The sequence below is a fragment of the Seriola lalandi genome, unplaced genomic scaffold (genome assembly GCF_002814215.2).
Source record: "Seriola lalandi dorsalis isolate HSWRI2012SDOR001 ecotype SW California unplaced genomic scaffold, Sedor1 jcf7180002054585, whole genome shotgun sequence".
NCBI classification, from domain to species: Eukaryota; Metazoa; Chordata; class Actinopteri; order Carangiformes; family Carangidae; genus Seriola; species Seriola lalandi.
This window is the reverse complement of record NW_019525138.1, coordinates 4,479,139-4,492,564: the sequence shown is the minus strand read 5'-3', so window position 1 is coordinate 4,492,564 and position 13,426 is coordinate 4,479,139. Positions and strand designations below refer to the sequence as shown.

General features: G+C 40.9%; 1 protein-coding gene across 1 annotated transcript; it reads left to right on the top strand.

Annotated features, from left to right (window-relative positions):
* Positions 1-13,124, top strand: fam171a2b (family with sequence similarity 171 member A2b). Its single transcript, XM_023418924.2, has 8 exons — positions 1-248; positions 5,083-5,310; positions 6,491-6,583; positions 7,114-7,272; positions 7,397-7,576; positions 7,988-8,101; positions 8,875-9,001; positions 9,187-13,124. The coding sequence occupies exons 1-8, from the start codon at positions 152-154 to the stop codon at positions 10,685-10,687; spliced, it is 2,499 nt and encodes an 832-aa protein (XP_023274692.1). The 5' UTR covers positions 1-151; the 3' UTR covers positions 10,688-13,124.
* Positions 13,125-13,426: the final 302 nt, after the last annotated feature.

Below are 13,426 nucleotides of genomic sequence, written 5' to 3'. Positions count from 1 at the left end.
AGGCGAAGCCCACACAGACGGCAGCATCTCAGCCCCATTCAAAGCCTGGCACCCGAGCAATGTCTGAGGAGTGAAGGAAAACCTCGCTTTCGCCTGGGAGAAAATATGGATACATGGCCGCCGAGCTGGGACTAGAGATGTAGTTGCAAGGATGCCGGCCAACTGCATCTCTCGTTTGCTCCTGTTCGCGTCGATCTGCGCGGTTTGGGAGGCGCTGGCCAAATCTCTTCCAGATCAGGGAGCATTTGGTAAGCTCGCCATACGGGGGATGCAGCACAGCACAATGAGGAGATGGGAGTGGTTGCGTTTTTATTGGTTTTGTCGGCCAAACCGTCGATCCTTGCAGCGTTCCGCTTTGATATCGAGTTGCATAGAGGAGGTGGATTTAGGGGACGATGAGGGTTTTTTTTTTTCTTACATCGTGTCCGGTGGATAACGTTGTTTTTGATTCTGTAGATTCATAAATATCCATGAGGTGATATCACACAGAGGGCCACACCAGTGTTTAAGGGCTGCTCGTGCTCATGTGCTGCTCAGATGTGTGGTTAGACGAGCTGATCTGAGAGCTGATTGTTCCCGGGCCTTGATTATAGTCTGCTGTAATGCCAGGCCTAACTTGCTGTATAAGACCAGGCCTTCGTGTGTCATTTCTTTTTCTTTTTTGCTTTGCACATTAATGACACTGGATGGCCCCAGGTCCTGTGGATGTGTCAGTCACCGAACCAGCAGACACGTTTGAGGCCCAAAATGAATTTACATGAAGCAAAGGCAGTGATGACGCGTTAAATAATGCAGCTGCAGCAGTGTTTATGTTATGATGTGCATTTTGAAGGACATTATGTAATTACATTGTATTCTGCTTCAAGCTATTTTGAAATGCATGGATGGTCACAGACAGAGGTGGAGTGTAACTGAGTACATTTACTCAAGTACAATTTTGAGGTACTCGTACTTTACCACTGTAGTTTTCATGTCCTGTCACTATATAGGTAGATATTATACTCTTTACTCCACTACATTATCATTTATCTGAGTTACAGTTACTTTGCAGGTTAACATTTTACATATAAAACATATTATAGTATCAAACCTGTACTTCCCTTAGGGGATAAATAAAGAATCTATCTATCTATCTATCTATCTATCTATCTATCTATCTATCTATCTATCTATCTATCTATGATGCATTTTAGTTTGAACAATCCAACACTAACCAAAGTAGTCAACATTTGCTGCATATCAGTATTAATAAGTAGCACAATATACATAATCAATAACAGATTGAAAGAGACGATCCTGTATAAGGAGGGCTGTACTTTTACTGGTAATGCTGTAGCATTTAATGTACAGGATTTATTTGACAGCTACAGTTACGTTGCAGAAAAGGAAACAAAACAAACGAACACATAATCAGCTCATAAAATGCAATTTGTCATAAATTTAATCCCAGACAGTAGAAAAAGTTGGATTATCTATAACAGAAACATGATTTTTAATATATCATATAATAACATAACACTGGCAGGTTTTTCTGATGCTTCTATACTTTTACTGAAGTGACATTTTGTGTGCCAGACTTTTACTTGAGTATTTCTACATTGTGGTTTTGCTACTTTTACTTACTTTTCGAGGCCTCGCTCTTAGGTCTTTTCTTCAGACCAAACAAATGAAGTCATTATGAAAATAATTGTTAGTTGCAGCCATATTGTGCTTTTAGAAAAGCTGTGATACATGTTGACTGAACCAGCTTACTGACTAAATTCTTACAATATTTCTGTCTCCCGCCTCAGACTTTGATAAACACAGTGAGAATCAATGTTTTAAGGATCTATCTTGGAGTTTGAGGAGGGTTTATACTCCACTAAATCTCTGCTGAAGGATTGTGGGGGAGTGAAAAATTTCCCAGACTCTCATCAATGTGACACTGTGACTCTCAGTGTTTCTGTCAATAGAGCTGCTTCAAGCCACAGTGTTTTAAGTGCTGAGCCCAGATTGAGGAAATCCTCTCCCCACACACACACACACACACACACACACACACACACACAAGAGAGCCTTTATTGAAACAATTATGGTAATGTCTGACAGCATTTACACAAACAAAGGATACGGACATACACACAAGTACATGCTGCTTATTATCTGAATGCAGCCATTAGTACTGTCACTGTAAAGTTGTGCGTCGAGGGCTTTGTCGCTGGAGGCCCAGAGGGGTTAGAGGACGACAGCTCGTAGTGAGGAAGCACAACAAGCCAGCTTTTGGAGAGTCAGTGCGTATCCATGGAAACAACCCCCCAGCGTGACCCACATCCAGGCCGTCCAAGAAGCAAGATGAGAAACAAAATGTTCTGGGGTTGAAACACAGGGAAAGATGAAGGGCAGAAATAGCCACGCATTGGATTTGTGATGTGATGGGTGTGTCTGTGATGACTGCGAACATCATCACTACTGGAAATGACCGGTCTGCACCAGAGGAAGGGAGACAAAAAAAAAAAAAAATACTGCATGATGCGAATAGGACAAGTGGATGCTGCTGTTCTGAAATCAACAGGAAGTCAGTAGTTTATCGACATAGTTGGCAATAGAAATAACAGCAGCACACACAATTCACACTCTTATAACAATCCAGACATGATACACACATTTTTAGATTCTGTGGATTCAGGAAGCGTGAGTCAGGATCATTAGCTCCAGTGTCTGTCATGAGTAAACTAAACACAGGTTAAGGGGAACGACGAGGTTCATAACTCAGAACTTCATAACGTTTTTATGTTTCCTCCAGTGTCACAGTGATCCAGTGACAGTCGTCTGTACACCATGACGACACTGCAAACCGGAAGTGCTAATAAGTCATTTGGCTGCTTTTATTGGCGTCAGTTTGCCAAAATGTGAACAAATATGTAGGTTTTAAAAAAATGTATTTCAAAACAAAACGCCTGGGTCCGGTTGCACAAAATCACCCTTAAGTTTTCTATTTATGTATGACACCTAATTGGCTATTGTCTTTTGTGCAACAGTTGAACTGACTTTAAGGGATTCCTTAATTATATGACTAAGAAAAGGAGAAATCCTTAAATACTTAAGTGTACATTTTAAGGAAACTTTAAGGAGAAGACTTACGTGTGTTTTGTAAAACTGTTTTTATTTCAAGGAAAGTTTAACTCAGAGCTACAAAATCCATTAACTCCTCATTTTGTGTTGGAAACCTGAGCATCTGAAAAAAAAAACAGGACGCAGTTGTTTCAGTTTTGTCTGAGTAGGGGCCCACAGGGGCCCACAGGGGCCCACAGTGTCAGACTTTGTAAACCTCCAGCCAACAGTGACGCTGCGTGTGCTGTTGTGAGCTCGTTTTTATGCGAACATATTCCCCTGACTCTGGAGGTCATTTTTGGACAGGATCATTAAACTGTCGCATAATGATGTTGTCCTTGTGCGACAGCCGAGGGTGACTTGATGAATGGAGCCCGGCTCCAGTGTAATTACTGCCTTAACACTACAGTGTTGAGTGGAACAAGGAATCTGTGACGGGAAGGCAAATACTGCAAAAGTTTGAGCTGAGGAAAATATTTACTCTTTTTTCTACTGTTGTATTTAGTGCTAAAACCTGTCAGCGATCTGTTATATAATCTGAGCTCGGTTCATTCTTGACCTTGGAAACATTTTAGGGTCCAACAAGGTCCAACTCTTGTCGTTTTGGAAGCTTTCAGCGACATATTTTGGTCTTCGTCTGCGGATGGATGGATGGATGGATGGATGGAGGAATACTCAATTGTCATGGAGACGGTTAAGTTGAGCCGGTCCATCTGCAGAGGAAGGCCATGAGATGTGTTTGAAAGCGTATGAAATAACAAGCGAGTTGGACTTTGGACTGTAATTTATCAGGTTAAAAACCTCAAATATTGTGAGAAGATTTCTGTTTCATTTTAACCCGAGTAAATATTTATTCATTACTCGTGTATCACTGGAAACTCTGCTCTCCTCACATGTTGAAGTGTACGCTGTGGATTAATTAACTGGATGTCTACTAATTAACACAATTAGTAATAAAATATAGGATATAAATTTACAGTTACATACCAGTTCTTTTCTCTTTGTTAATTAATGGAACAAACTGAATTGCCGTTTTGTTTCACTTTATGATTCAGTCTGATTCATTGTGTTTTGCCTCTATTGGAGAAATCTGTTGATTCAAGAGTTGTTCCCTCTGCATTGATCTCTTTCCTTCTTGTCACTGTTTTTGTGGCTATTTAAGTGTCTGTCACACAAACCTGATGCCTCCATTCTCGGATGACTTGTTGTTTTTCCAACTGGTGGCACAAGCGTCACTGAGCACAACATCACAGCTACTTAAATAAACATCAGATGTTTGTGGTGATTCAGACGCCCTGACCCTGAAAAATAAGGGACCAGTAAAGTGTTGTATTATCAAATTTCTCTGTTTTATATGATTGTAGGTTTAATATTTGTGAGTCGGACTGTAGAGATTCCATGATTAATAAATTCATTAAAAATATAATAATCCTTCCACATGATGCACACAATATAAAGTGAAAAATAACTGAAAAATATCCAAACCCCAAATTAGGTCCTGTTGCACAAAAAACCATTAGTTTTTGACTTAAGTATGACACTTAAGGTTTAATGTCTCCTTAGCTGAGGGAGTTAGTTAAGGGTGTTGCTTGGAAACTCTTAAAAGGTTCATTTTCTTCATTTATTGCCTTAAACGTGGCCACGTTGCAGTTAAGATGGAGTCAGAGGTGCCTTTAGTTTAGTTAGCCTTTAACTGGTGCTTCCTTAATTATAGTCTAAGATAAGGACAAAACTCTCAAAGACTTAAGTGACCATTTTAAGGACCTTAGGGAGAAGACTTAAGGGTGTTTTGTCCAACTGTTTTTATTTTAAGGAAATCTTAACTCAGTCTTCAAATTTAAGGTGTTTTAAATTAAGATTAAGAACCAGGAAGCGTTTGACAGTTTTTGCTTGATAAATAATTTAAATGTTTAATCGTTTCTCTGTTGACGAACTAGTAATGTCAGATCCGGGTAAAATTATTTGGACCGTTTTCTCTTTATGTTCTTACAGAGGTGCAAATAAAAGTCCAGGTGTTTGACAACAGCGACCTGTCGCCACTGGCCGACGCTCAGGTGGAAGTCCACGGGAATCAAACCGTCTTAGCGTCCAGCAGAGCCGGCAGAGATGGCGTCCTGAGGGTCAGCTTCCTGTACCGCGTGGGAACATGGGTCATCATCACAGCCTCCAAACAAGACTATGTCACCAACTCTGTGCCCTGGCACTCCAGCCGCATCCCCTGTACGTCAGTTTATTTAGCATGAAATGTATTTTCACCGTGCTCTGTTTTTCCCTCTGATGATTCTGATGCTGTGTAAAATCTGCCTTGTGAAAAGTCTCACAAAGAATTTAATTTAGTTTCCTCGAAAAAAATTTTCTTCTTGAGTGAATGTCCATAAATCTGCTTAGAAACTCCTTCTTCAAACTTGCCTATTCTGTTTAATTGTTTATACAATGATATTTATTCTAATTTAATTATCCTCACTATTTTATTTCTTTTACGGTGTTGCAAGGTGCCATTGAGTGCCTTGAAAGGCATTTACAAAACATATTATATTAGTATATATATTTAGTATATACGCTGTTGCCCATAAAGTTGGAATCATTTTCTTTTCAGTTTAATTGTGGTTTCATTTTCATTGTGATATGTTTGGAAGAGATTGACTGCTAAAGTTTTGAGAAGATATACACTTTATCTGTCAAGAATAAATCACATTGGCACAATCATTTCATGGAAAGAGGTAAAAAATATTTTACTCTAACTTTATGAGCAACAGTGTGTATATAAAGTTCAACAAAATGGATCTTTTTCATTTACAGAAAACAACCAGGGGTAAAATCTACACCCACAAAAACTAGATCATAAAGCCAGAATTATCTCATTTTTTTCATTGTTTATTTTGACTTGTGCATATTACTCCATTTATTTAGATTCTTGTGTATAACCACTACAACCTACATGTATAACTCAATATTTAAAGTTATTTTTATTAAGTTTTATTTCTTAATTTCACAGAGACATGAGATATTAGCAGTGGGATGGAGGGTTTTCATGAATGTCTGAATGTTTGTTCTGTTCACTGTGTTCATTCAAAATGAACAAAGGCTAATAAACAAACATAGTTTTTTTATATTACATATATTATTATTTTATATATTCTTTATGTAATAAAACAGGAAATCAGATACAGATTATAATTCAATGTTGACCAAGTATGAAGTTGAATTTTGCCTTTGTAGGGCTGCTATATATAGTTAGGAAGTCCTGATAAAACCAGTTCTACTGCTTTTTTATCATACTTTCATATATTAAATATGGTACTAAAAAGTCTTGAATTTAACTTGCAGACACTCTCAGTCTCAGCTTTGTTGTTGCACCTGGAGATCTACTGTGCTAATTAAAATTTTTCTTTTTTTTTAGTGTATGCATCAGTCAGCCTGTACCTCCTCGTTCAGAGGCCAGGGACTCTTATTCTGTATGATGATGTCCTGCAGGTGCTGTCTGGGTCACCAGGTAACAATAACAACCACATTTGTCCATTTTTCTTTTTTCCTAAAAACCTGAACATTTCCAGATGCATAGTGTCTGCTCACTTATCCTTTCACGCCTTGAATTTATGAGGGATTATCTTCTTACTTTCACAATTTATTGAATCACAGGGGGACTATTTTATAAAATGTACATCTATTAGAAAATGATGGTGCATTTTTAGTTGCTTGGGGAGTTGAGTTTGACCCTTCAACAGTTATTCTGTCATCACGTCTTAAATTAGTCTGAGAGTGTCTGAGAGTGAAGACAGATCACCACCCCTCTCCTCTCCCCTGTGTCTCTTCAGGCCTCCGTATATTTCACTCCTTAACATTTAGATGACCCTGTGTTATTTGCTGCAGCTGTCGCCATAGCAACAGCTGCAGAAGAGTACTTTTTCTTAGTATACACCACAGTAACACCATGTTTACACATTTAAAACACATTAGGACAAAATAAATAACGGTAGCTGCAGGATTTACAGACTGGGAGCGTCTGTGGTTTCTTTTTTTCAGGAGCTCGTAACCAGCCGCTGGTGCAGCTCCAAAGGAAGTCCCTCCAGCTGCCCTCCAACTCCAACTACACTGCGCTGTCGGCTGCAATGACCACAGCCAGGAGTCAGTATGAAATCGGCGGTTTCCCGTTTCTCCTGGGCCAAGAGACCAACAGCTCAGGTAGGAGACAGAAATCACTGCTGAGAACAACACGCTTTACTGGTTTAGGCTCGTTAGTTGAAATCACATAAGAAGATGTGTAAAAGAAGTGTTGAAGCTGATGTCACCGACTTCTCCCGCTCAGGTGCAGAAACAGGTTGGACAGACTTGACAGCTTTGGCCGTGGTCAGCATTCAGCTCTTTGACAAAGATGGTGTCGCAATCCAGGTCTCGGACCCGATCCACATCTCTGTGCCGCTGCCGTCTGACACACGCAACAGGATGGCCACAAGTGTACCTGCTTGGCTGTATCAGCCTAAGACGGGTGAGGAAAACACATAAATCATAGATGCTGTGAAACAACCGTGTCCAGCAATGTAAATTATATTTGCAAAAACATATTTTTTAAATTTAGGTATGAAATTTGATTTTGATTGTAATCCACAGAGATGGAACAAGTATTCAGATCCTTTACTTAAGTAAAAGTACTAATACCACACGGTAAAAACTGTGTGGAAAATGTTACTTAAGTAAAATCAGGAAAACAATTGTCAAAATAATTAATGGACTAATTGTTTCAGCTCTGATTGTAAACACTGTCGGGCAGTTTCATTTATAATTGAGCATCATATTTTGTCAGCTCTTCATATGTTTTGTATGTAAACATCTTACTCTGTATAACAAGTAACTAAAGCTGTATGTATGTATTTAACGATCATCATTTCCGTTTCTCCAGGACTGTGGGTTAGGAACGGGACGGGCTACATCAAAAAAGATGGCACACAGTTTGTCTGGAATGTCGTGGTTCCTCAGATGGGATACTGGTTGGCTGCCTTCCCATCATCCTCAGGTGCTGTAACTCATCTCACCCTCCGTTCTCCTGTTTGGGTTGTTTATCATCTTCATTGTTGTTGCTGTGCCAGCAGATGTTCCTGGTACCGTCTTGGTACTGAAGCGCAGGTATTACTTTTAAGCCCAGAACATCATGTTGATATCGGTCCAGGGAAACGTTTTGTTTGGTAATCTTCTCATAAAGCTGCTGTGATAAAAGCACTAAATATATTTATATATTATAAAATATATTTCTTTTTTCCTGGATGAAGTTAAAACACATACCAGATAAAAACCCACTTCAAGAGATAAGGCTGGTGATATTTTACATTTTTTGTTGTCAGCAAACTCTGTTTGAAAACTAACAATGAAGTTGTCCCACTAACAAGTACTGTGTGTGTATCCGAAGCCTGATATATTTCAGCTCCATTAGCTCCACTGTTGTCCAAAAGCTAAATAGAGTCTACAGCTACAGTAGCAGCTCTGTGAGGCTGGAAGGCTATTGTTAGCATAGCAACATGCTAAAAATGTCAAGGTTAACATAATAATGTTTCCATGTTTGCAATCTTAGTTTAGCATTTTAGCCTGATAACATTTGCTAAATAGCAGCAGTAATAATATATTGGGTTCTTCACCATAGATGTCAAAATTAACAACAAAGATGAGGCTGTCCGCTGCCTTACTCTACAACTATAACCAATCTGAGGACTCATTGTGTTTAAATTTGTTTGAGTTTTTAGAAAATCTGAAGAATGATCCTTAGACGTCTTTCTACCATGAATTTTCTTGCAGGATTGGGTTTGTCTCACCCGGGCCTGAGGGACATCACCACCTACCACACCCTGTTCCTGCTCTCCATCCTGGGCTCGTTGGCCCTGCTGGTGCTCATCCTGCTCTGCGTGCTGCTCTACTACTGCAGGTGTGGGGAGCGTAGGCGCAGGTCTCTGGGTCTAGGTTTCTATCAATAGCAAAAATGACCGAATGTCAGCAGAGATTTTGGTGCTGAATGCGGGTTTAATTTTAGATCAGAGTCTTCTTTCGATATCCTGGCAGACAAAAGGTGCTTCTTTCATTTCTGACCTTTGGTGTCTCTTTACTTTTTAGACGGAAGTGTTTGAAACCTCGTCGACAACAAGGCAAACCCCACACTTCCAATCTGAACGGAGCGAAGAGAGACCAGGGTACATCTACGTCACGCCTAAACCTGATCTGCGGAGGCCATGTTGAATCTGGTCCTTCTAATGACAAATCTGACATGTCCCCATCTCGAGACTACCAGAGTTCAAGGGAGGACCTAACCAAACATGTCCCGGCTCACATGCTGCGACACGCGAAGGCAAAAAATGCCTCAGGTCCCCAACGAGGGGAAAGCTTCCCCATGAAGGTTACACGTGCCACAGAGACCAACAACTTGGACAACCCTTTGCTGCATGAAGACTACAACCGGAGCTACAGCCCCATGGAGGGCAAAGAGTCTGAATATCACCGACACCATAACGCCAATGACAATCGAGGGTACTCTTCCGATCCCCCGTCTCCGCCTCGCTTCCAAGGCTATGTGCCGAGCCAGTCTGACAAACCTCCAGATTATTCAGCAGCAGCAGCTGACAGCCTTGCCAGACCCACCTCCCTCAACACCCAACCCGGTCAAATCATCTTCTGCAGCTCCATCGACCAGATGAAGGAGAACATGTACAGGAGTATGGTGCCAACCCTGGTCATTCCAGCCCACTACATGCGCCTGCCTTCTGAGTTTTCTGGTAAAGATGGAAAGGACCAGAAGGAGCAAGACAAAGATGGTGCACAGATGGGAGGAGGCCAGCAACATCATCACCACCACTCCCAGAAACAAGGCCAACAGCAGCAACAGCAGCAGCAGCAAGGTGGATCCCAAGGTGACGACTCTGAGGAGCCAAGCTGGGCGTCCGACTCCTCCGGTGGACCTGTGACCATCCCCGTGCTCTTCAACGACTCCACCATGGCTCAGATGAACGGAGAATTACAGGCTCTGACCGAGAAGAAGCTCCTGGAGTTAGGTGTAAAACAACACCCAAGGGCATGGTTCATCTCCCTGGATGGACGAGCTAACGCCCATGTGCGCCACTCTTACATAGATGTTGGGAATGACCTCAGTGGTGGTGGTGGTGGATTTGGAGGTGGTTCCAGCAGCACTCCGCGAGACATCAACCTTGAACCCCCCCTGGAGGCTCAAGAACGAAAATCAGCAGTGAACCGGAAGGGGAAAGATGACCGCTGGGGAACGGGAGGACGGAAGGGCCATGGTGTCAGCAGCGGCGGTGGGAAGAGTTACTCCAAGCTGGCCTACCCTGACCACAGCGAACCCAGCAGCAGCGAGGGACGCCCTGTCTCACCCGAGGAGAACTCCCTCACCCCTCTTCTGGATGAAGGTCCTTCCTCCCGAGGATCCACTATCCCCAGACGAGGACGCAGTCGTGTGAACAGCAGCCGCAGCAGCAACAGCGAGAACCGCCGCGACTCCATGACCAGTCCCGAGGATGATCCAGACGACAAAGACGAGAACAAGAAGAGCCCATGGCAGAAGATTGAAGACAGGCCTCTCATGGTCTTCCACCCAAGGAAGTGAGCTTTTTTTGAACTTACGAAACACTGGGCCTTTAACAATCTTTTCAAAGGGGAATCTTTCCACATCAAACATGGGGGAAGAGTGATGTTTTGACCGGGAGAAATCACAATAGCACAACCATGCTTCACTGGTCCATTTTTCAGGCTGTTGTTTGACTTGTGTTTCTGGTGAGGTGCTCTCGCACTTTCTGATTACTCTTGTAGTCTCACTGTCAGTTAATCCCACTGGTGTCCACTGAGATGACCTATTGTAGACCTGGAGATCTGTCCAGTTTATTGTGAATCCTGTCACCTATCACATCACTGAACCATCGTCTGAGCCATTGCATCTACCGACTGTGGAAATAGCCATTTTATAGAGAAAAATATAAGAATAAAGCACTTACTAATGATTTTAGAATTGATTGATTGACAATTACCAAGTATTTGGAAGTGGATGAAATTTTTATGGGATTGATGGGGATTTAGGTGAATTAGATTTCCTTCCCATGACTTACTCTACACAAAGGCTCATATTGATGTTAGAAGATGTGTGCCTGTGTTTGTTTGACTTCTCCCCTGTCATAAACTGTAACTAGAAAAAGTTTCTTTTAAAGGAAACATCTCCCCAAAGCCTGAATATTTAGGGAACCTATCAATTGTATTGATTATTTTCTTTCTTGAGCCCCTGTGAACGGATAATGCAAACCATACCACGTCTGACGCGACTTGCATTTTGCTCCTTCAGGGATGTACTTGATTTCCTCCTCCTTCTGTACTGTGTTCATGTGTTGTAATTACTTATTCAGATAGTAATGATTTGAAAGCGTTGAGTATCATCTTCAAGTCTCTTTGTCATCCTTTCTGTCATTGATTTATCGCAGTGATCAACTGTACAATTCTGCCAAAAGTATGCATTTCTGCCTTTTTCTCCTGTTGTTGAGATATCTTTTTTTTTTGTGTGTGTAAATAGATTCCCAGACATTTGAAAGACCGTTTGGTATAGAAAGGTTGCATGCATATGAATGTATGAAATAAAGAAAAGGCAACAAAAGCCCCTGACAGTTCTTCGGGCTCTTGCGTAGACAACCCCCCTTAATCGCCAAGAAACATGGTCTAAAACAGATATGGCGCAGCAAAAACATCACTTTACTTGAAGATTTACCTATTTAATATTCTACTGAGGTCTGCAGGGGTTGTTTGTAGACAGGGCCTGTACCACTTCTCTCCTGTAAGTGCCTTCTTTCACATAGGATCGAGTGATAGGCATGCAGGTCCCTTTTTTCAAATGCAGTCAGTCGTCACCTAAACCACGCTGTCGAGATCGACAGGCACTAATAAGCACACTGCATTGTGGTAACAACAGCAACAACAACATGTCACTCTGGGGAGCATGCCTGCCAAAACTGACAACTTTTCTTGCGGCTATTACATCCTTGGATATCTTAATTTCTTATACCTATCCTCTTTTTCACCAAACTTGTAAATGGTATGATGAACTATATGAGATTTTATGTCTATACAGTATGATGTGCATGTAACATGTAGAATAGGGTGTTTTTAATGAAACCTTTTTTGAGGATGTTTGGCACTTAATGATGATGATGCACTGGCACATTGAATTGTGTTGCCAAATGAACTTGGTTATATGAAAATACAATGTTTTTTTCCCCCTTAATCCAGTTCTAACAAAATTCACTTCCGGTCGTAAATGTTTACAACAATAACATACTGACCAACACGCTCCCGCTGTTACTAGCATCACCACTGCCGGCGACGCATCAGCAACTGTGAACTTAATTATGTCATCTAGCAGATTTGTAAAAGCTCACAAGTTTCGAACACTTGAAAAAGTTTGTGTTTTGTTTTGTTTTTGTTTTTGTTTTGTTGCAGAGTAATAGGTTGATTATGAAGTGAAAATCTTGAAGGCTGTATAAAAGTCATGCTGACTTCTTGCTCCCTTTTCACCATTCGCTTGCTGTTCATAAGCCTGTGTCAGTAGCCTACAGTACAAACTGAAAATGTGATGTTAAAGTCTAAGTCTGAAGAGTAACGCAGCCATGAAACGATTCCTACTGAACTGTTGTGTCCACTGCTGTAAATGTACATTTTTTTGGGACCAGATACGGAATTACTATGAGTTGTGCAATTGTGGCTTTCCTTGCTTGTTTTTGTTTTTATACGCGAGAGATCAGTGTTTCTCAGTAGATTTTGTGAACTTGTGTTTGGACAGTTTCAGAGAGTATTCAGTCACAGCTGTTTTCACCCACCTCGAGAGACACGTTTAAACCTGCTTTGTTGGATTTTTTGATTCTTATGAAGGTCAGGAGGATTGAACTGTAGGTCTTCATCCTGTGCAGTAAATCATTTGCTTCATAAACCTGGTCAGTTGTTTGTAAACTGTAAATTGATTCTTTCTGTACATGAGACAAAATAGAAATAAATTTGTTCCCACAGTCTGTCAGCTTTTGGGATTTTATTTTGAAAGGGAGAGACTAGTTTTTCTTTTCAGAATTGAACACAAAGAAACATTTAAACAAACAATGCTATTTGTTTTATTTGTATTACACCTTTACACTGATATTGTAGCATAGCAAATTATAATTAGAGCATTAAATTAAATGTAAACAGAGACATGTTTTTCATATGATAAAAGGTCAAGTTCTCACTCTTTCTCAATCAATATGTAATTCTAGTGGTATTGAATTTTTGCAATCATGGATAAACCTCCCAAATCTCAGCCTGATTAAGAATCACTATG